Genomic DNA, 23599 nt, shown 5'->3' with positions numbered 1-23599 from the left:
CTCATAACTGTCCATGGTTTTTTCAAATGAGAACTCTACGTCACTGCCTGTTGGTGGGACTTCAAATGGGTTCCTTCTTTTTTTCCCCAATATTATCCTACGCGCGTCCTCAGACCTCCCACTTCCTCCTTCCTTCTTTTCTTTCTTTCCCATACTCTTTGGCCTAACCTGCTTAGGCTTCTTCTTAGCACTAAAATTAAACAGAGCCTTAGAATTTGCATTAGCAGTAGCAAGCCTAGCAGCCACCGCTCCTGACAGGGCCTCAAGCACACCTGGTTTAAATAAGAGTTGGTCAGGATGAGCATCATTAGTGACTTGGCTTGCCTCACCCCTGAACAGGACTCCCTGACCCCCTTGGCCTGTTGGGAAAAGTTGCACTCCCTGACCCTCTTGGCCAGGAAAGACAACCGGACCGGTAGTCTCCATTATCGCCTGCTCCTGGCCCTCTTGGCGAGAGCTAGCCTGGACGCCTGGAACTGCTACCTGATCCTCCTGAACAGTAGCAGCCCAAGGGCTAGTGCGCGGGGGTGCCAATGGGGCCCGGCCCTCCTGGCCGAGCAGTAAGACACCCCGCTGTGTGCCCGCGGACGCCGCCAGCCTCAGGCCCTCCTGGCTGAGACTAGCAGGAGTGACCAGGGCTGTATTTCGGTCCTCCTGACCGGAAACAACCCCACGAGAGGTCGATAGGGCTGCCCCAGGAGACCGGCCCACCTGGTCGAGCTGGGAGCCTCCCTGGCCTGAGCCCCTGTCACGGGGGTGGCCGTCATCGTGACCACCGCTGATCCCTTTTCCGTCACCGTGAGGTTACTCACGGCCTTGGTCACCTTGCCCACCATTTCCTCTGCGGCCCTGGGTGCAATGTTACTGTTGGGGCCATTAAACATAATAGCTCTTTTGCTAGCCATTTGACCTTTCCAGTAAGCATCTACACTAAGATTTTTTGGGAAGGATGCTACTCTAATATCCTTCGGAATTCTACAGAACCTCTCAGATGTGTGACCAACAAGTCCACAACACTCACAGTACAATGGCAATTTTTCATAGCATACATCATATTGAAGACTCTCTTTGCTGCCTAAAGGAGTGAATTCTGCCCTATGCTTGAGTGGTTCATGTAACGGAATTTTCACTCGAATATGCAAAAACTTCTCCACAATCATATGATTTCGGTGGGATACGGCGATCACCTCGCCAAGTTGGCCCCCTAGGGACTTGCCCACACTCTCAGTTTTTATCTCGAAAGGAAGGTCACGAACCTGTGCCCATATAGGCATGGCTCCAAGGTTAATCTCCGTCGGGTCACCCTTGCCGTCGAACTCGGCAAAGATAATGCCGTCACGCTTGTAGTGCCATGGTTGGGCCTTCAAGACAAACTTTCTATCTGCCTCGACAGAGAAGTTGAGGACGAATCTCCCATCCACGCTAGCCACCTCTTGAACGGTGGCCACACCTTGCAACTTCCATGCCGAAGTAGCACGAAGTTCATCGACGATGGTATGCGGATTCACTTGGAAGGGCGATAGGAGACGCCCCACCATTAGTGATCCACAAATAGCCCTCATCGCCGCCTCCATGTCGATGATCAATGGGGAGCACCCCCCTCGAGGGCGTCTCTCCACCGCCCCCTCGTTGTTGTCCGGCATAGGGGCCAGAACAGGGGCTCCACTCCCGCCGGGAATCGCCGGCTCACAACCCCCCACCGCCGTGTTCATCATTTCGCCCCTGCCCTTACCCATCTCCTTCTCCTTCCCCTGACTTGCCATGGCTCTCACACTAGTAACCCAACCCGAGAGAGGATGAGCAAAAATCTTTGTCCCATGTTCTGAGCTATTATGTGAGGGAGGTTTGCTCATCGCATTGGTACAGATATACTGCCTATTCTCCTCTAATTTAGCACCCTCCACAACGGAATTGATACACTTTACGAACCATAAATGATCCTGATTTGTCAGTTTCCCAAAACTTCTAGCGCTAATTGCTCTAGATTTAATATGGCACCCTCTATCCCCCGCAAGCATAATAAGCAGGATGAAATTGAAGCGATTATCAAAGCGTACAAGACCTTTATTAGGCGATTTCCAAAAGAAGATCACGTGAATTCCTCCCATGCCCCTAATTCTGCAGAATCCGTCAATTTCCCGATTCATCTCTCCTCCCTTAATAACAGTCCAGGAAACACTCTCTCTAATCCCCGTAACATAGGACTTTCTTTCCAAATCGGCTGGGGGCAACAAAGAATCCTTCAACAGGAAAGAATCCTTGCCAGACTTGGCCTTGGCCGAACCCTCCTCCGCCAGATCGGATATAAACTCACGTGATGTCCCGCTAAATAGCCCCTTCGCATGTTTCTTCATCCTCTCCCAACATCGCTTCCGATCCGCGGAACGCCGGAAGATTTCCCGTGACTTGGCCTTGATGGTGATCCACTCCTGATCGGTGAAGGGCCCTTGGATTGTGCCCACCCCCGTACGGACCTCTTTCCCCGCCGGAGGAGTCGCCTGGATCGGCGCCTCCCTTTCACTCGACTTCCCTCTCCATAGCCGCTTCCTAGCCTCGATCTCGCTCCTCTCCTGAGCGCTAAAGGGCCCTCATGGGTGCCCACCCCCGCATGGGCGTCCCCCTCCGCCGGTAACGCCGCCTGAATCGCCGCCGCCATCTCACCCACTCTGTCTCTCCGTCGCCGCCAGATCGCGGGAGCTCCAGTACACGGTCTCAACTTTGTCAAAGGAGAAAGGCATCCAAGGAGTGTTGCGGAAGAAGTTGATCTAGGCATATGTGTTAAACCCATGTCTTGTAATGGTTCGTTGTAGTTGCTCATTCTTTATACTTCATTTGTTGATGATTTTGGCCTTGTTGTCTAGCATCAACATTAATAAGGGTCTGTTTGGTTCCAATAAGTCACCTGACTTATAGGTCAGGTGACTTAAAACCAGTGACTTATAAGTCACGCCTGTTTGGTTGTCATCTAACTTATAAGTCACCTGACCATACCTTCCCACCTTGTTTTTAATGTAAAGGTGATGGGACCCACGCAAAAAGAGGTGACTTATAAGTTTTAAGTTGGGGTGGAGCAACTTATGACTTATAAGTTGGGGTGACTTATAAGTTGGGTCTGTTTGGCAAAATAAGTCACTTTTTCACTTTTTGACTTATAAGTTGGTGACTTATTTGGAACCAAACAGGGCGTAAAGATGGTTGTGTGCACCACCTGATGCGGAGACTGGGGTTTCAACCAAATTTCAATAAATAAATAAATAAATAAATAAATAAATAAATAGCATGAGTAGTTAAAAAACAGTAGCATCAACAATGATTACTTTAGCATCGACAGCCTGGCACCTATAGCACATGCAACCTGGTAACTATAGCATGAGCATTGTGGTAACTTTACATAAGCTTGATTTTAAAAAAAATTAACATGAGTAGCCTGGTAACAATAGTATGAGCAGTATGGTTAATATAACATGAAAAGCATGTTAACTTTAGTCAGTCTGATAAATATAACATAACCAGTCTGGTAATTACGTACTCCCTCCATCCTTTTTACCTTGCGCCAATACTAGGAGAGCAGTTAATGCGGGGTGATGGTAATTTGCATGCAGCGGCGCACCAAACGAGGAGAGAGCCGGATAACCAGGAAAACAATTACCGCACGCGTGCTCCTCCACTGCATGGGACGCGGCAAATGAGGGATAGAATAGGAAAGAGCTGCGGCAAAATTAGAACGCCCAGAGCAATTCGGAAAAAATGAAAAAAAGTTAGATGCAGAGTAAAAGGGATCGGAGGGAGTAATTGCTATATTGATAATTATATAATAGCCATGTCGATAACTACAACACATGCAGGCCAGTATGTTAGTAATTATAGCATGACTGGCCTGATAACTACATAACTGCTATGTTGGTAACTATAATATGAGCTGCATGGTAACTTTAGCATGTGCAACCTGATAACTATAGCAAAAGTACCCCGATAACTTAAGTAGGAACAAAATGATAACTATGACATGAGCATCCTGGTAACTATAACACGAGTGGCATGGTAATTATTATTACATGAGCAGCCATGTAACTATAGCATACAGCATGGTAACTTTAGCATGAGCAACATGGTACTATAGTATGAGCAATCTGGTAACTATAGCATGAGCAATCTAGTAATGATTCATCATGTTGGAAAACTCTAGCTTTTATTGCATCATAAGGAAATAACCCCTTTTCATATTTTTCAAGGCAAAGAGCACCAGTCCTCTTATTTTGTGTTACACTCTTTTTTAATGTGGCCACAACCGCTTCTGGAACGGATTGCTCCATAATACTTCTAGATTTTTCCGGCAATGATTTGTGAGTGTTGCCGAAATTCTGCAATTGTGTAGAGGATGCATTACGTGCTGAAATATTATGTAAAGGCATATGTGCTCCTGTATAATTTTCACCTATCTGGCTTTGTCTACGAAGGTGTGGAGCTGAATTATGAATATCCCCAACAGCATAAGGTGCCAAAAAATTACTAACATGATGTGTAGCATATGATGGTTGCGGGTAAATGGCCGTATAACTAGTGGTAGCATGGCCAATCTCCCATCCATTAGCATATTTGGATTCACATATTGCAAATTAGTTGTCGATGAGTGAAATAGTTTCTTGCATGGCTTTAGAAATTCTAACATGTGTTGTTTCAAATTTATTAGCCAAACTCATCATGTTGTTCATCAGCATATGAATTTGTGGGGTTGCCGATACATGCATGAGAGTTGGAATGCATATGATGCATATTGCTAGTATCATAAGAAGTTGAAGCATGCAAATTACTTTGAATCGGCCATTGCACGTAATTAGATGCATGATTGAAAAATCAAGGGCTGGCCGATAGAGCATACAATGATCGTAACATCATATGAATTATTTGCATCTACACAAGAGGATTGGGGTATTAATATTATCTTTGTAGATTACAAACCCTTGATGGCGATCTCTTCATAGCAAGAATGTGGGATGGAGGTCGTTTGAAGTTTGTCCCCAATGGAGTAACTAAAAAGTGTGTTCGCACATGAACACATGAACACATGACCGTGGACCCTCAACATCAGGGGTGGTGCACCGCAGCTCACGTCGAAAGAGACACGCCTGGAAGCGTGGTACGCAAGCAATTCAGTGGACGATTTTGTAGACCCGAAGCCCTGCTCGCCCAGGAGGGACCCTGTCAGGACGCGTGGCGGCTATGGGCCGCCCTAGGTCAACCTGGTCGCCTCTAGGGCCTCATGGTTCGCCGCCCTGCAAACGAAAAACAAGAAGAAGAATTAGGTTCAAGGAAAAAAGGTAAAGGTAAAAAAATGGTGGATGGCTTGATTCATTGTGTGTTGTTCAATCGACCGTCACCTCCCATCTATTTATGAGGCGGTCGGACTTTCCGTACAAAAAAAGGACTACAAATCTCATCCAAATCCTTCTAAAATTAACCTAATTTGGATTTAGGTATGGCTGAGACCGCATTTCCGTCTTTTGGTTCTACAGGCCAAATACGACCTTAGATGTAAATGAGCCCAAATGGAAATTTATTCGCTTCAACGAGGCGAACAACTTTCGTGTTGGATGTTTTTCAATTCGAGGCCATCTTGAGGGCCGAATAGCTCACGCAAAAGAGGTGATATCACGTTCCCTATCAGACATCAGTCATATGGGTGTCTGGTGCCAGGCGTCACTTTTTGCTCATGGTAGGGCCGCATTGTGCTGAACTTCTGCATATGATCTGGGATTAAGATGACTCAAATATAAAGAACGATTGGCTCGATGAGACAAAGACAATCCGTGTAGAATACTTTTCCGTATAGACTATCTTTGAGGAGTAATTGGCCAAATAGTACCGAATATAAAATCTTAGTTCTTCGAGTACAACTTTGTACTCCGAGATGAGGTCGGATGGCAATGACCCAAACATCAAAGCTTCTCATTTCGATGATATGTAACTTTTCATGTGGAGCACTTCTTCATTTAAGGTCATCTTAAAAATATTTTCTTCGGTGCTAAATCTGGTGTCAACAACAACAACGCTACGTACTTTGTATGTGCCAATCACATGCATAGTTAAAGAAATTGGAGCTGCGGGTTTAGGTTTTTACCAGTCAATCGGCTTAAAAAACCGTGGTCAATGGCCGGACCCCTATATTGTTGGTAGCCGGCACGATCGAGTCCCCGCGTCAACCTTCTAGAGCACCCCGTTTTCCAAATTTGAAGGAGGACGAGCGTGTATGTGTGGATGCATGGAAAGTGCAGCCTGCACCACCCAACTATAGCGTGTTAATTCAGTCATACCTTCACCTACTGCGCACAGCTTCTTATTCCAAGTCACAGCCGACGAAGTCCACGATGACTTGTAAGATCAACTACTACATCTCGCACACGCATAGAAGATAAACCGAACACACGGCCAGACACTGTCACAACTTGCCCTTAAATAGACCCATCTCCGCACCATTGGAGAGCAAGCAGCACAAACCAGAGCTCCTCAGGAAGAGCTAAGCAATCGCATCGCATCAGATCACCAACATCCATTCCTAGCTTACTAGCTAGCTGATCCCAATGGCGAGCAGCACCGCTCTCTCCTGCCTGGCCGCGCTCCTGCTCCTCGCGGCCGCAGCGGCGCCGGCGTCGGCGGCCGAGAAGGAGACCCGGCTGCGGGTGTACTGGCACGACGTGGTGAGCGGCGGGCCGAACGCGAGGGTGGTGCAGGTGGCGCAGGCGCCGTCCTCCAACACCTCTGCCACCGGCTTCGGCACCGTGCTCGTCATCGACGACCCGCTCACCGAGGGGCCCAACCTGACGTCGAGGCTCCTCGGCCGCGCGCAGGGCATGTACATCAGCGCCGGCAAGGACAGCCTGTCGCTGCTCATGGCCATGAACTTCGTCTTCGTCGACGGCGCCTACAACGGGAGCAGCATCGCCATCATCGGGCCCAATCAGGCGGACCGGGCCGTCAGGGAGATGCCCGTCGTCGGCGGCACCGGCGTCTTCCGCTTCGCGCGCGGCTACTGCCAGTTGCGGACCCACTGGTTCGACGCCAAGACCGGCGACGCCACCGTCGAGTACAAGATCCATCTCCGCCACGACTGATGCATTATCAGCTGAACTAATAATAAGAGGGTGCTTGGATCCAAGGAATTTATTTTAGTCTGATTAAAAATAGTCTTTTTAAGAGGCTAAAGTTCCAAGCACCCTGATTAAAGAGGGGCTAAAATTAGTCTTGAGACTAAAAAATTTTAGTCCAGGGTATCCCTATTAAAATGTGGATTAGTACTCTCTACTTATTTAACTCCTCTCCTTTAACACAGGCGAGTTCTGGATTGGAGGGTTTGAAGGATAATAAATGCTCATTAACTTAATTTTAGCCTTTTTAATATTTAGATCCAAATATGGGTGAAGCTATCACGTTTTAGTCCCACTACTTTTAAACGTATCCAAGCACCCTCTAAGCTTGTTGTTCCTACATATGATTTCCTGATTTTACCGCTACCTTATTTATTATCTCGAGGGTATGTACTATATGCGTTGTACGGCAATGATTTATTCGGAGTAATACCGGGAGTTAATAAACATTTCAATTTTGGAATGAAATACAATCTGGTGAATATTCCTTTTTGTCTTAGTCGGTTTCAAACTGAAGACCGAGAACTGCATTCCCGCTAAACACAAGAAGACCGATGACTAACGACCGCAAGTGATAAAAAAGATAGTGACGACCAAGCTCGTCCTAACATCTAGCCATTCATTTCAAATCGAAACAGCAAAAGCATTAGAGACACACTTCAATGAGCCAACGACTTAGGCCAACTCCATCGCGCGACCCCAAACGGATGTCCGCTTTGCCCGAAATCGGTCCGTTTTGGGTAGAGTGATGGAGTCGTGTCCGGGCCTGTTCTGGGATGTGGTGGCCGTGCGTCCAGCGCGCGGCCGCAACCGTTTGCCCCATCCTGTCCGCCAGGGTCAAAATGCCCATATTTTCATATCAAAACAAATTTGCATGTTCAAATATTAATTTTCTGAAAATAAAAATAGTTTTATATCCCAATCGAAATTGTCTCTAATAAAATAGTTTTACAACCAAGTTGAAATTGTTGTGAATGAACATAAAATGAATCAATACATTTATTGGTTGCCAATGTGATCCCACGCGTGCTCAACCAAGTCATTTTGAAGATCCAAATGAGTGTGCCAATCACGCAGCTCACGATGAAATTGGACAAACTGTTCAAACATGGCCGGTTCTTGGTGCAGGGCTCAATTTTTTCACCTTGATAATCAAATCCTTGGTCGAAGATATTGTCATCGTGCTTGTCCTCGACGATCATGTTGTGCATGATTACACAAGCAGTCATCACGTCTCAATGCTTCCCTTCATCCCATGACAGTCCAGGGTTTCGCACGATACCCCATCGGGATTGAAGCACACCAAAAGCACATTTCACATCCTTTCTAGTACTCTCTTGCATTTCGGCAAATCTCTTTCTCCTCTCACCTTGGGGGTTCGAGATTATCTTCACAAAAGTTGACCACTGAGGATATGTACCATCAGCTAGATAGTATCCCTTGTTGTACTGATGGCCGTTGATCTCAAAGTTGACAGGTGGAGAGTGGCCTTCTGCAAGCCTTGCGAAGACTGGAGAACGCTGCAGCACGTTGATATCATTGTGAGAACATGCCATGCCGAAGAAAGAATGTCATATCCAAAGATCATGTGAAGCCACCGCTTCTAATATGACAGTGCACACTTTGACATGCCCCTTGTACTGGCCCTGCCAAGCAAATGGACAGTTCTTCCACTCTCAGTGCATACAATCTATACTGCGAAGTATGCCTGGAAAGCCTCTAGCTGCGTTGGTCGCCAACAATCTCTCTGTATCAATGGAAGTTGGCTGCCTCAAGTACTCAGGGCCAAACACCTCGATCACAGCCTGGCAGAATTTGTACATTGACACCAGACATGTTGTCTCACTCATACGCACATACTCATCCACCACATCGCCTGGAATTCCATATGCAAGCATGCGGATGGCCGCGGTGCATTTCTGGTAAGAGGAGAATCCAAGCTTGCCAAGGGCATCCGTCTTGCACTCGAAGTATGGGTCATGAGCAACCACTCCCTCTCGGATACGATTGAACACATGCCTTGCCATACGAAAACGGCGACGGAATTTATCCGGCTTGAAGAGCGGGGTGTTCGCAAAGTAATCGGCATAGAGCAAGGCGTGGCCTCTCTCCCTGTTGCGGTTCAGGTTGGGAGCACGGCCACGGAGTGACCCCCTATACCGAGGAAGCTGTCGTTGAATGTGGTCGTGAACGGCCAGTGCAGCCACCACAAGATCTTCATCACCTGACGACGAATCATCCGATGAACAAATGAAGTGGTGGAAGAAAAATCCATCTCCACTGTCCATACCTTTGTGGGCAAAGTGTCGAATACCTTGCGGTCGTGGTGGCAAGAGGGCGCGATGATCACCTCGATGTAGCAGGGGTGGTTGACGGCCGGCTACTAGCCGCTCTGGAGCACTCGTCGGAAGCTGTCGTGGCCGCCGTGGTACGCCGTCGGCGGTCGTATCACCTCTGCCGCCGGCTACGACGGCGACGGCCAAAACTACGGCGAAAGCGCGGGCGTGGTGGCGGCCATGTCGAGACGTGGTTTGGTATGGACGGCCGGGGGCTGCGCGGTGAGGAGGCGGCCGGAGAATAGCGGCGGCGCCGGCAGCGGGGCGGGGAGAGGGGGTGAAGGCGTTGGAAGCGAAGGGACTGCTAGTGTCCCCGATAGACGGGCCACGGGGGGACAAGGGCGTGCAGCGAGCCCGTCCGCGTGATGTCCGTTTCACCCCAAACTCGGCGCAAGTTTGGGCCGAGAATAGGTCGAAAACGGACTGAATCCGGACATTTGTCCGTTTGGGGTTGCGCGTTGTGCCGCGCTATTCGTCCGCTCTACTCCAAACGGACACACCTGGACAAGACGGGGTCGCGTGGTGGAGTTGGCCGTAGGGCATGTTTGGGGAAATTTTTGGTGCTCCCACACCTCCCGTGCTATGATGATATGGGAGCTTGTCGTCCGTTGGATCCAATATCCAACGGTCACAAGAAGAATCTGCACAAACTTGCAGACACATCCTCAAGGAGACCCATAATTTTGTGCAGATCCAGAGGCTTCAACACTAACCGATCGGTCTCCTATCCGACGGCCCACAAGCACTTGTATCACCGTAGCACCTGAAATTCTCCCGGGCATGTTTAGTTGAGGAACAAAATAAAATGAAATGCCATGATTTCCGTTCTAAAGAAATATGTTGGTTCCATTTTCATATTTTGTTGGAACAAAAAAATTGATTAAATCGATTCTGTTTATGCGCTTGGTTGAAGAGATGGGATGAGTCACGATTGATCCAGCTCATCTCTTTTATATAGAGATGGTGAGATTGCTCCCCATATGTAACTTTGTATAATCTATACAAATATAGCTACAATTCCTTGCATAAAAAAATATAGCTACAATTTTGCCCTTTCTATTTATTCATAGTAAAAGAACATGCATATGAAAAAAAAATGGTGCAAACACAACTAGTGCATCATTTTGTAGATTTTACCAATTATATGCCTTGTGGAAAGTTCGTCACATTCCTCCGCAATGATGATTACACCTTTGCTACAGTGGACACTAGAAATGATGCCACGGTGCTTCCCAACTCGGTCATCTTATGCAAGAAGCTATTCGACATCCAGAATCAATACAAGATCGTCGACAACAATAAGGGGAAGGACTCTGTGGCTGATCTCAGCGCGGTCGTCATCGACCCCCTCCTATGCCTGCATGAAAGATGGCATTGATACAGAGAACTTGGAAACCACATGGGAGCAACCTTTGAATCCAGAGTATGTCGTTTATGCAGCCAAGGACACCTACACAAGCTACGACATGTACAGACGGGCCTTGAACATGAGGACATTTTTGCTTCCCGTGCATAGCCCCGAGGCAAAAGCCCATCACCGTTCTGGTTCATACAATTAGATCCAATGCCACCCCAAAGCGAAAACCCATCATCGATACGCCTCACACATACATAAATCTCGATCTAAGTCCAAACGCGACGGCAGACACAACATGGCCCAACACATCATTGTCGCTGAAAACTCTTTGCCATAGTCACCCCGAGAGACCATGCCGCGACCAATGCGTCCTCCTTCTGGTCCTTTCCCTGGCGAACCAAAGAGGACCGCGACGAGAGAAAAACCTGGCAGAGAGTGTGGGAGTATTCCAAGTGGGTCGAGCAGGAAGAGCTCCCTAAGGACGAGTGGATCTATTCCTTTACAATAAAAAATGACAACAAAAAAATAGAGGAAACAACACCAAGAAATTTTATTGTCGGTACACATTACAGAGTCTTGTATCTTGCTGTACCACAATGAAAGGAAAAAAGGCGCCAAATTGAAGAGAACATAAGTATGGACAATGAACTGAAGGGACTACCCAACCAAAATAGAAATAGTATGCCGATCAATGGCAAAAGTCACTCTTCTTGAGGCCGGAGAACATGGCACACTATACATCCGTTCGAGAAAGGTGAGGCCGGAGAGGTGGTCGAGCATCGCGGGTGGGAACGGGCAAAGGGCTCTACAGAGAAGGGGCTGCAAAGCAAAGCAAGAGGGATCCCAGTGTGCGCGACGTCTGCCATGCTGCATAAAAACAACAAACTTATAGAAAAACCCAACCTCCATCATAAAAAGACCTAACCACCCACAAAGACCCCAACTCGCACAAACCGAATACCTTCCCCAACGATCCGATCAAGGAAACTCCCCGGCATACCGGATCCGGCACACTCAGAGAAATGGCCGAGCGAGGGACCCCAATTAGTGCTCGGGTCCATGAAACACCGAGACACCCCAGACCAAGCCAAAGCTGGGTCTGGCTACTCCGAGTATCTCTCATAGACCGTATACCGCGACAACGTCTCCCACAGGCTGCACTTGGATGTTGTGCGGCGTTGGCCACCCAGACTCTTGCCATCGCGACCCTGACCGGATAGCCCTCATGTCTGGTTGGCTTGTCATCGCAACCCCGGGTCAGATTGCCCTCATGGCTACCCGGGCTCTTGACATCACGACCGCGGTTGGATGGACCGGAAGAGAATGACGCTTACAGGCCGACCCATCCTCATACAATGCGCGCGGAAGAGTGCATGAGAAGGCCCGCGGAGAGGTGGCTTAGTCGTGCCCGCGGCCCACGCATCATGGACCTTTAAAGAAAATTGGCTGGGTGTGGGGTGTTGCGAAGATCAGACGACGCAGAGCGCACCATGGAGGCATCTGCGCGAGGCGAGCGTGAAACAGATGATGCGAAGGGCACTCGTGGGTGTGATGCCCCTAGGAGGCGGGTACTCCAGCATCCTTCATCGGAGTAATATGCATATTGCCATGGACATGCACAATTCTGATATGTACAATCTAAACGATTAGCGAATCAATCTAATCTGGATCCCAAAAATATGCTAACTGTGTATCCTCATCGGCAAAATCGCATTGCCGCTGGAGAACCACCCTAAAAAACCCGAACTGCAACCGAATCATCCCTCAATCTACATGTATGGAGCAATGGTCAGGTAGATAAAATTTTATAGCATCAAACAAAGGTGGAGTTGTTGCCTCTCTAGGTGGGTGTATGTCGCTGGAGGTAGAAGGAAACCTCGGCCAGGCATCATCATAATCCCTACCTTCGTCATGGCGGGTGTTCCGGAAACCACAACCCTAGTGGAGATCCCCGCCGCCACATCCAACGTCCCTGCCACCTATGGGCGGTCGATAGACGCGGAGCATGGCTTTTTGCAGATGTGGGAATGAACCTTGAATATTCTCTCCAATTGCGCGGTGTTGAGCCACCCCCTGTGTAACGGTGGCGAGCCAACGCTTGTGAACACTACCATTGACTGCGCAAGGAGACGAGCGATGCGCTGGTGGGTGTCAGTGGCCGTCGGTGAAAATGAAGGGATGGTGAGAGAGGGGTGTGAATGCAGGTTTGGGCGATGAAGAGGCTGGAGTGAGGAGTAATGACCCATATGTCTTGTCTCCCGCTTCCCAAAGCATGCAGACGAGTGGCACGCGTGGCTCGTCAGAGCCTGGTGCCGAAGAAATAGCTGATTTAGTGATTCCTCTTTAGCGAGGCCCAAAGCTACTTTAAGGTATGTGCGGTCTATGAATTCTATTGAGAAATAAAAACATGTGATCAATTGTATGGGAGGGATGCCTCCCAGGAGGTGTCTGTTGGGGAAGAGGTGTCCCCCCAACACACCCCTTCACCATGTATATAAGTGGGTCTCCCACATTGCAATAGAACTAGTGGATCATTTGGACACTTCGTTTGTCTTTTTTACTTTCACTTTATAACACGTTATCAGCACTTAGACTCTACCGAGAGCAATTGGCGACACGAAAAGAAACTGTCGAGTGACCGTCCTTCTAAACATTGGCCAGTATGCACGGAGGCGCTCGGCCGTGGCAGCGCTCCTCCAAGGCGGAAGCACGACGCCAATACGTGAAGGCGTCGATTGCAGAACTACAAGCGGCGGCAACAGCATGTGATGGCAGGGTTGATTGCGCAAGGACATGCAGCGGCAACACCATGGAGCATGCATGTATCCGTACAAGAGATTAATCATGAGAATGTTAATTTCTTTGTCTTCTTATGATTAAGGGATACAAGAATCTGATCCATTTGTTTTCCTGGGAGGATTGCTTGGCTCTTCGCTGAGAGGAAAAGTCCATCTAAGCAGCAGTTACGTACGCTCGCGGCAGCCGGCGGAGTCGTCCTGTTGCATTCGCATCCGGCAAGCGAAGGTCTCTGATGCGGATCCATTCAACGGGAACTGCCTGGTTCCACGCACAGATTGGGATTAGTCAATTGATTGCTTAATCAATCATCTTTCAATTATTTTTCCCCTGTACATCTACTCACTCACGAGATTTACTTTCATCTGAGCACGTATAGAAGGAGAAAACAAGAAGAAGAATCTCAGACATTGGAATCCATCGATTCCAGGAAGAACGAGAAAAGAGTCATGGCGGTGACGTGCCTAACGGCCACAAGGAATCGACGAAGGTGGCTACGCGTGCAGAACAAGCAGCGCGACATGGGCGTTGTCGGGCCCGCGCGACGGTATGAGTTACGGCGGCGGGAGGCATCATCAGCAAAATGCCTCACGGTCGGCGACCATGAATCTGTCCAAGTGCGGGAGCTTCCATTGCCTCAGGGCGTGATGGCGGCTAAGGCAGTGCCAAGTGCGCATGAAGCCCTCGACTTTGGCCGACGAGGCTCCCTCCGGCATGGCCTCGACCGCGTGGCACTCGGTTCGCCGTATGGTAAAGCGATCCGGCGCGGCTGAAAATTTCCGAAAGGCAACGGTGGCTATTCCTCTCAAGGAATTGGCAATCGCACAGCAAAAGAAGAGAAGAGATATCCTCTCTTCGGTGATTTTGCAAATCAGCCTTTTTGATTGTATGGAAATCACGGATAAATCCTGACACTTTCGTTAGGATTATCCAACTTGCTACTAAGCTCTCAGGCTTATTAAAATTTACCCCGAGGCTTTACTATTTTCAGCACTCTAACCACATGGTTATTGATATTTGCGTTTTATGCCCCAGGCTTCAGAGCAAATATACATGATAGACCACAGGGTCTTGCTGAACTGCATAATAATTAATTATGCATCATTTTACATCATGTAAAATGACCGTTTGAGGCCCCCAAGTCCTCATATATGTTGCACAAGTATGTTTATACTTCTGCATTTATTCGTATTACATGAGTAATACTGTTGCAAAGCAATATATTGATTCCATTATTGGCAACAATATGGAACTTGCTTGCAAATTTGGGAAACATAAGATTATCCAATGTTATTGTGAGGTCTATATCATGTCAGTCTGACATAATGACTACCTTCAATTTTGCACACAACTTATGAATTGCATGATGGCAACGAATCATTTTCGTTCACAACTGCGAGGTCTACACTACCATGTGGTGATTACCTTCAATGTGTTTTTTTAATTAACACAAGGTTGTGAGAAGCTCCATAAGAGTGAGATCTACACTACTTAGTGATTATCTCCATGTGTTCGAAGCAAAAGTGATGGCACAAAACTTATGACATAGCCATTATGAGGCCTACACTGTTGATGCCTACCTTCATGATGTTTTTCCAAATACTTGTCAATTTCATAGCATTTGTCATTGGTTGTGACTATAGTGTCAAATACTCCATCAGGAGATGAATCCAAGGCAATGGTGACTATGCTGCATATTATGCTATGAAGAGAATTATGCAAAACACTTGCATATTTTGGTGATTACCTTCCATGCATACACAACTTATGGGACGTCATCATAGCTATGAATTAAGTTTCATGCACAACTGAGAGGTTCATGCTATTTTATGGTGATTACCTTCATGTGTTATAAATAACATAAGGTTGTGGAGGCTATGATCAATGGGAACTGTCCATAAGAGTGAGGCACCACTAGGTGGTCGGCTACCTCTATGTGTTTTAAGGAAATTAATTAAAGGCTTGTCCCTTTCGAGGCGACTACCTTTAATTTGAAGATCTACACCACACTGTGGTGTTCTTCTGGAAGGCTTGCACTTTGGATCAATAACAATCACCATGACCATGATTATGCTTAGCCATAGCATTTTCATCCTACATAATTTACTAAAGGTAAATTAATGCATGAGTATTTCATGCACCATATGCCTGACCTTTTTAAAAGAAAATGCGATGAGATGACATTTGGTGGGAGTAAGTATTTAACATGGGTCATGGACATAAAGATTTTTTCCGACCCGGGGCCTTATTGCCACGGAGACTCCACCTGCAGAAAATGTCATGGCTATTTATAAATAGCTAAGAATATGCATATTTGCATTTATGTACCATCGCAATGGCTCGGTTCTCAACTGAGTATGTAATGGATAATGAACATCCATTTTCCCTTTGAGCCTTCATTGAGGCGAGATATATTGTTATAAGCATCACATGAATGATTACTCATTCATTGTTAGGACTTCGAGTCCGTTGAGCCTTATAGTTCTGTTGTCAATAAATCAACACTATGTTGAGATTATGTGATAAGGCGGCTCCAGATGCATATCTGAATATAAGTCCCTATTGTACTTTACGTTCTCCTAGGATGATAAACAGAAATATCATCTTTGTTTCAGGTTTGCAATGCCTGAAATTCATGCTAGTGCTCTTAGTACTAAACAATAGTGGTTAGAGAACCACGGGAGTTGAATGTAAGGTGAAGGAAAAATGACAAGCAGAAATGGAGTCTATATCTCAAAAGGGAATGTGTCATTTAATCTAAATGATCATAATGACAACTTTCAAGTTTGTCAAAGTGGTGGTTTTACGAAATGTTATACCAATGATTACCAATTGGTCAAGTATTGGGTTGAATCATACCACCGACTCACTGGAGGCAAATGATTTTAATGGGATAAGTTCGAAGTTCTACTTCAAAAGGAAACAACCAGAAAATATTATGGCATGGTGGAAGGAGAATGGACTCCTCTATATTGATGATATTCTTGTGGAATGATATTCCAAAGATATTTTGGAGATCTCATGTAGTCTCCTAGTTATCCCTAAATATCATTAGCCTGTAATTGTACTACTACATGTAGTATAAATTGCAACATCTTGTCCCTCGGACATGATAGTTGAGATAATTGAGTGTATGAGTCAGTTCATACTCAATCTTGTGGCATACATAATAATTTTCCCTCCTTTATCATCATGGTATTGGACGATTAGAGAAATTATTGACAATTCTGTTGGCCACAACTTGACAAGTTGCAATATTCCCAACAATCATCAGATTGTTTTATGCACTCTCACCTTAAAATTTGAAATGAGCAGCCAATATTCTTGATTGAATGCAAGAATATGTTTGGATTATTCAACCATTATCTGGGTTATCTTGGTACTTCATGGTGTTCATAGACGCATCTAGAAGATGGTCTTAGGTGTGTATATCCACACATAACCATGCATTTATTGAATTAAGTGCTCAAATTGACGAATTTAGAGCAAATTATCCTAACGTGGGATAATTCCATTGGAATGGAAATGTCGTTGAAGTTGATTCACGGACATTCAATGGTTATATTCAGTATATGGTACATAACCAGAATGATTTGGCTGGATATCTTATGAAAGAGATTCAATATTGCATAGCCAATGTTGCAGAATTGTGATTTACCGACATTTTGTTGATGGTAACATGCGGTCTCACACTCCGCATATTTGGTCTAAATGAGATCAAATGATACTGCACCCCCTTGCAGTTTGTACGTGGAAATAAGTGAAGTATTTCCCATCTGCGGTAATTCGGTTGTATACCGATATCACCACCCCAGCGTACATCATGGGCCTTCACATATGGTTGGGATCTATGTGAGGAATAACTGTGGTATGTTCGTTAATCTGCAGAATACCTTAACCCTAGCAAGGGAGTTATTTTCAGCCCATACGCTGATTGCTTTTGCAATAAGAACATTTTCTGGCATTAGGGGAGATGTGTACCACAAAGAATGCCAGGAAATGGATAAGAAATGTCATAGACATTTTGTCCACGTACTTAAGAATTTGAACTGCATGTTCAGGTTATGAGAAATTTACAGCATACTGCAAATAATCTGCCAAGTATATTTACTGATGACAAAGGTGTCAATATGGTCAAGTACCAGAATGAGTGGAGGTACCTAATAAACCACTCATCTCCCTAGATGAGAGCAAGAGGAGGAGAATTCTGGTCGCATGAGATTAAGTTCTCATATGTTTCAGCGGAAACATGTGAGATTGACTCCTTGATCAGTAAATATGATTCAACATCGGGTTGAATGACACCTGAGGGATGCGCGGCATCCAAAGTCCAACACATATGTGCACACATTTTTAGGTGTTGGGAAATCGAAACACCTTGACTCCGTTGTTGTGGGAAATCACAAGGAGTTAAGAGGCGTAGTAAGAATTCCACAATGATATTGATTCATGAGAATCGTATATGAGAAAGTCTACATATGTCGACATAAAATTCTTCTTGAGAATTGCTAGAATCCTTTTGGGCCCTGAACCAAAATCCATGGAAAGTGTTGTCTGCACTTATATTGGTTCAAATGAAAGGAAGCAATTAAGGAAGAGTGGCACTCGCTCATCAAAAGAGCGGTATTTACCATTGTAAAACCTGCTCCTCATATGTATCTTCCAGAGGGAAGAGAAGTGAATTTTTGTTTGGAAACGAAAATAAATGAGGTGGTGAGAAAGCGAGGCTTGTAGCACAAGGGTTATTCGCAGAGACCCGATGTAGCATACCTTTTTGGTATAAGTGGAATTATGTTTCAATACTGAATGTTAATGGCAGTACAGATCCATACAGTTGATGTATGTAATGTCAACATACTCCATGGGTCAATTAGTTTGGATGTATATATTGAAGTCATTGAATGACTTGATAGTCTGAATCCAAAGGTAAATCGCAACATGCATGTGTGGAACTTCTGAAGTCATTCTATGACTTGAAGTAGTCGGAGATTTGTGTGGTGCAACCGACTAAGTGAGTTATTCCTTGACAAGGATTACTCTCATACTAATGATTGTTGACGTGTATTCATGAAGAAATCCTGGGTTGGATTTTACATCACCTTAATTTGTGGTGTCGATGATCTTATCATCAAAGTCTATATAAGACATGAAATACACACAATCATGTTAAGACAGATATTTGGGTTAAGCCAAATTATGCTAAGCTTATGACTTGAGCACATCCCCCTAAGATATCAGTCTTCATATATCCGAAAGTATTGGAGAAGTTCAATATGGATATATTATATCAAAGACACATATGGTCATGTTATACCTAATATGGGATATAGATCCTTGATACATAGGGGAGATGGTGACGTGATAGAGGAGCATGAATTGCCATATCTAAATACCATCAAAGCACTCATATATCTTGCAAAATATGTCAGGCCTGACACTATAGTTTTTGGCAATTTATTGAGAGTGCAATTCCCTAAAAGGTATAAGGTTTGTGTAAGGAATATCCTGGGATATATCCAGGGCACGAAGGGTCTTGATCAATTTCATTCGAAAAATCAAGATGGGACCATGGTTTGATATATTGATAGTGGCTAATTATCTGTTCCCACAATGACATATCAAAGACTGGGTTTGCTGGAAGAGTACTTTGAAGGAAGTATTCAGAATAGACTCTAAACGAGTCCTTCCAGTGAACATTCTATTTCATTTGAAGCATCGGAAAATGTGGATGACTTCATAGAATGATTGGCCACATGTGAAATCATGTGGAGATTATCATTATCTACCAAGATAATGTCACTTGTATTGCTTATGGGTTATATTTATTATCCTTGTGAATTACAGAAATGTAAGAGGATAATATGCAAACAGATTATTGTGATATTCACAATATCTCTATCAATGTTTACATTCCAGAACTAGGTTCGTGGAATTGGTATGAGATATTCTTGAGGTTTGCAAAGTTCAGGGGGAGTAAAATCCCAAGTTATAACCCGTTGGTGATCCTCAAATCACTCATATTGTACTCTTTTTCCCTTTATGAGTTTTCCATGATGGTTTCTCATATAAGGTTTTAACAGACAATATAAATACAAGTGCGGATATATGCCAATATTGTTTTCTCCTTATATTTTTCCCACTGGATTTTAAAGGAGTTTTCGATGGCATATTATTATAAGGTTCTCCTCAATTTTTCCCACAGGGTTTTTGGAGGAGTTTTAGTTTGCAATATACATATGACGAATTGATCAAGGGGGAGTGTTGAGAAATAAAAACATGTGATCAATTATATGGGAGGGATGCCTCCCATGAGGTGTCTGTTGGGGAAGAGGTGTCTCCCCAACACACCCCTTCACCATGTATATAAGTGGGTCTCCCACATTGCAATAATAGAACTAGTGGATCATTTGGACACTTCCTTTGTCTTTTTTACTTTCACTTTATAACAAATTCAAAGGAACTCAGGCTACCGAGCAGGTCAATTTTGCATCCCGAGGACGTGTATGGGACGTGACCTACAAACACGTGACGAGAGCACCCACATTAACCATAGCGTGTTAATCCAGTCGTACCTTCACCTACTGCTCAGCTTCTTATCCAAAGTCCTATAACCGAAGAAGTCCACGATCAACTCTGTCTCACACACACGTACTACGACAACAAGATAATGTGCAGGATAACCCTAAATATAAACACGCGGGAAATTGTCAAGGATCCAACAATCACAACTCGCCGTTAAATACGCCCATCTCTGCACCATTGGACATGCAAGCTGAGCAAACCAGATCAGCTCCTCGGAAGAAGACTTCGGCGATCGCATCAGACCACCACCATCCATTCCTAGCTTGCTAGCTGATCCCAATGGTGAGCAGCACCGCTCTCTCTGTCTTGGCCGCGCTCCTGCTCCTCGCGGCTGCCGGGGCGCCGGCGTCCACGGCGGAGAAGGAAACCCGGCTGCGGGTCTACTGGCACGACGTCGTGAGCGGCGGGCCGAACGCAAGGGTGGTGCAGGTGGCGGAGGCGCCGTCCTCCAACGCCTCCGCCACGGGCTTCGGCACCGTGCTCGTCATCGACGACCCGCTCACCGAGGGGCCCAACCTGACGTCGAGGCTCCTCGGTCGCGCGCAGGGCGTCTACATTAGCGCCGGCAAGGACAGCCTGTCGCTGTTCGTGGCCATGAACTTCGTCTTCGTCGACGGCGCCTACAATGGGAGCAGCATCGCCATCATCGGACCCAATCAGGCAGACCGGGCCGTCAGAGAGATGCCCGTCGTTGGCGGCACCGGCGTCTTTCGGTTTGCGCGCGGCTACTGCCAGTTGCGGACCCACTGGTTCGACGGCAAGACCGGCGACGCCACCGTCGAGTACAGGATCCATCTCCGCCACGACTGATGCATTGTCAGCTGGACTAATAATAAGTTTGTTGTTCCTACACATATGGTTTCCTGAGTTTACCCCTAGCTTATTGTAAATTTCAAAGGTATGTGGATGTGTTATACGGATATGAGTATTCGGAATAATACGGTGTTAATAAACGTTTCATATTTAAAATGAAATACTACCTCACTGCAAAAACGTCTTAGCTTTTGAGACGAAGATAGTAGAAAAAACACCGAAGACCTAAGACTGCATCCTCACTAAGCACAACAGGACCGATCAGGCGATCGCAAAGATGAAGCTCATCGTCAGCCCCAACATTTGAGATGGAACCATTCGTTTCAGATCAAAACAATAAAAGCATTAGAGACGCGTTTCAGTGGGCCAACGACCTGGGACATGTTTAGTCGAGGAACCAAATGAAATGAAATGCCATGGTTCTATTCTAGTGGATTTCGTTCAAACTTTAAAAATGAAATAACCCGGTTCCGTTCATGCACTTGGCTCGAGAGATATGATGAGTCAAATGCTTGCCTCTTTTATATAGGAGTAAAACGCACAGAACCATCATATTAGCGTCATAGTTCTCGGAAAATCACCACTTTTCAAAACCGTGATATTTCGCACCGAACTGAAAAATTGATAGTGCCGAAATCAAGTAGCAGCTTCACCACGATTTTTTTTCCTCATTTGTAAGCACCGGAACCATGAAGGAGCTCTTGGACGGCTCGCCCCACTGCACGGGACAAGGCCCGGCCTCTAGCGCGTGCGCGTACACGCAGACGGGGATGGAGTCGCTGATGCATCCTACTCCTGGGGCGGGCCGGTTCTCGGGTTTAATCGACGCAGAGGTGGCGGCCATGAAAGCAATGTGAGGAGCAGAGGGCCTCTAGTGACCAACGGAGACAACGAGATCTGAAGAGATAACGAAGGAGGAAGAAGAAGACCAAGTTAACTTGCATGTGTGGCATTTTTACTGCCAACTCAGCCCGATAGACGGGCCGGGCCGATTAGTCTCGTCATCAAAGTCATTAGAATTTTGAATCAGTGTTTTTTGTCACTGCCAATTTTTTGGTTCGGTACGAAATGTCACGTTTTATAAAGTGGTGGTTTTTCGAGAGCTATGATGCTAATGTGATGGTTCTGTAGATTTTACTCTTTATATTGAGATGGAGAGGTTACCTTCCATAGATAAATGGTGTATAATCTATGAAAACACGAAAATACACAACGAAACTTGGGTCTAGGCGCACGTGAATTGAAAAAAAAAAGAATCTTTCTAGATCAAGTATTGTCTAGTGTATTACTCTCATGTAGGGTTTTGCCGCAAAATGACTTTTGAGTTCTCGTAACAAATAAAAACAAAACCTATATTGTATTAAGCTTAATATTCACACAATTTGTACTTGTAAATTTGTCTTTTTTTTCAATGATACCAATGAAGTCATTTTGCCCCGAAACTTTTCACGTGAGTGATACACTGACAATGCTTCTTCGTACAAAGTTTTAATTTTTTTACTATTTTCCTTTTCTTTTTGCCCAGACAGGTGCACCTAGACCCACGTTTCAAAAACTTGCACTGATGAAAACTTAACAAAAATATATTCCCTTTGAGGAAATTGCACAAATATTTGGGGCTGAGGTAACACAAAACCACAACTCCAGAACTACTCGGTAACAAAGGACACACATTTGTTCTGATTAGTCAGTTAAGGAGAATTATGACGTGTGGGTTCAATCTTAAATGATCAATTTGGGAAATTTGCAACCAATTTAGCCCAGTCATTTCAAATTTGGAAAGTTTTTCGTAATTTTCCTTCAAAGAATCAAAGTTAAAAAGCTAAGTAAATTACAGCTATTCGGAACATCTGAATTCTGAAATGATCAATCTAGGGAATCTTTAGCCAATTTAGCCCAGCCATTTAAAATTTGGAGAGTTTTTGTAAGATAAAACTGGTTTGTTTGTGTTTTTTGTTACCAACTAATTCTGGAGTTGGGAACTCCCCTAAAGTCGAGGTTTTGTGTTACCTATTCATAGTAAAAAGAATTTACATACGAAAAAAGGAGCAAACACAATTAGTGGACCATTTTGTAAATTCTATCGATTGTCCAGAACAACAATAGTTGAATAGTAGGAACTATCTCAATCTGAGCCATCCGTGCGGCAGATTTACGTCAGGCCACGACACCGACTTGCCATGCTCCAAGAAGTACCGGCAGCACATCAACATGTAGGGCGTGTTTGGTTGCAGTTTGAAACAGTACCTGCATTGCATGTCCATCTCAACCCAGGTTGGTTGCTGAAATACAACCTCATATGCAGCAGATGCAACTTGTTTGGTTGCCTGCATCGCATAGAGAGGGATTTACCCCTCTGTTGTTTGGTTGCTGTTTTTGTGCTTAGGGTGTGAGCAGATGCAAACTTTAGTTGTTTGGTTGCAAACAGCGTTTGTGTTATGCTCACCCCATTCAAATGTGATGGCCTTACCACCACATGATCAGCACAACAACAACAGCAGAACAACAAGTTTAAACAAAGTAAGCAATGTTATGACAGCAAACTTAATACATCAAGTAAGGAAAAATAGCAA

At 45.4% G+C, this 23599-nt stretch overlaps 2 protein-coding genes across 2 annotated transcripts; both read left to right on the top strand.

Annotated features, from left to right (window-relative positions):
• Nucleotides 1–6461: 6461 nt before the first annotated feature.
• LOC125510591 (dirigent protein 22-like) lies at nt 6462–7378 on the top strand. Its single transcript, XM_048675810.1, has one exon. It carries the CDS (start codon nt 6579–6581, stop codon nt 7107–7109), a length of 531 nt encoding a protein of 176 aa, XP_048531767.1. The 5' UTR covers nt 6462–6578; the 3' UTR covers nt 7110–7378.
• Nucleotides 7379–20400: 13022 nt separating this feature from the next.
• LOC125505972 (dirigent protein 22-like) lies at nt 20401–21173 on the top strand. Its single transcript, XM_048670867.1, has one exon. The coding sequence runs from the start codon at nt 20493–20495 to the stop codon at nt 21021–21023; it is 531 nt and encodes a 176-aa protein (XP_048526824.1). The 5' UTR covers nt 20401–20492; the 3' UTR covers nt 21024–21173.
• Nucleotides 21174–23599: the final 2426 nt, after the last annotated feature.

This window comes from Triticum urartu, chromosome 5 (assembly GCF_003073215.2).
Source record: "Triticum urartu cultivar G1812 chromosome 5, Tu2.1, whole genome shotgun sequence".
NCBI classification, from domain to species: Eukaryota; Viridiplantae; Streptophyta; class Magnoliopsida; order Poales; family Poaceae; genus Triticum; species Triticum urartu.
Note: the sequence above shows the minus strand (reverse complement) of the source record. Positions and strands in the feature narration are given on the sequence as shown.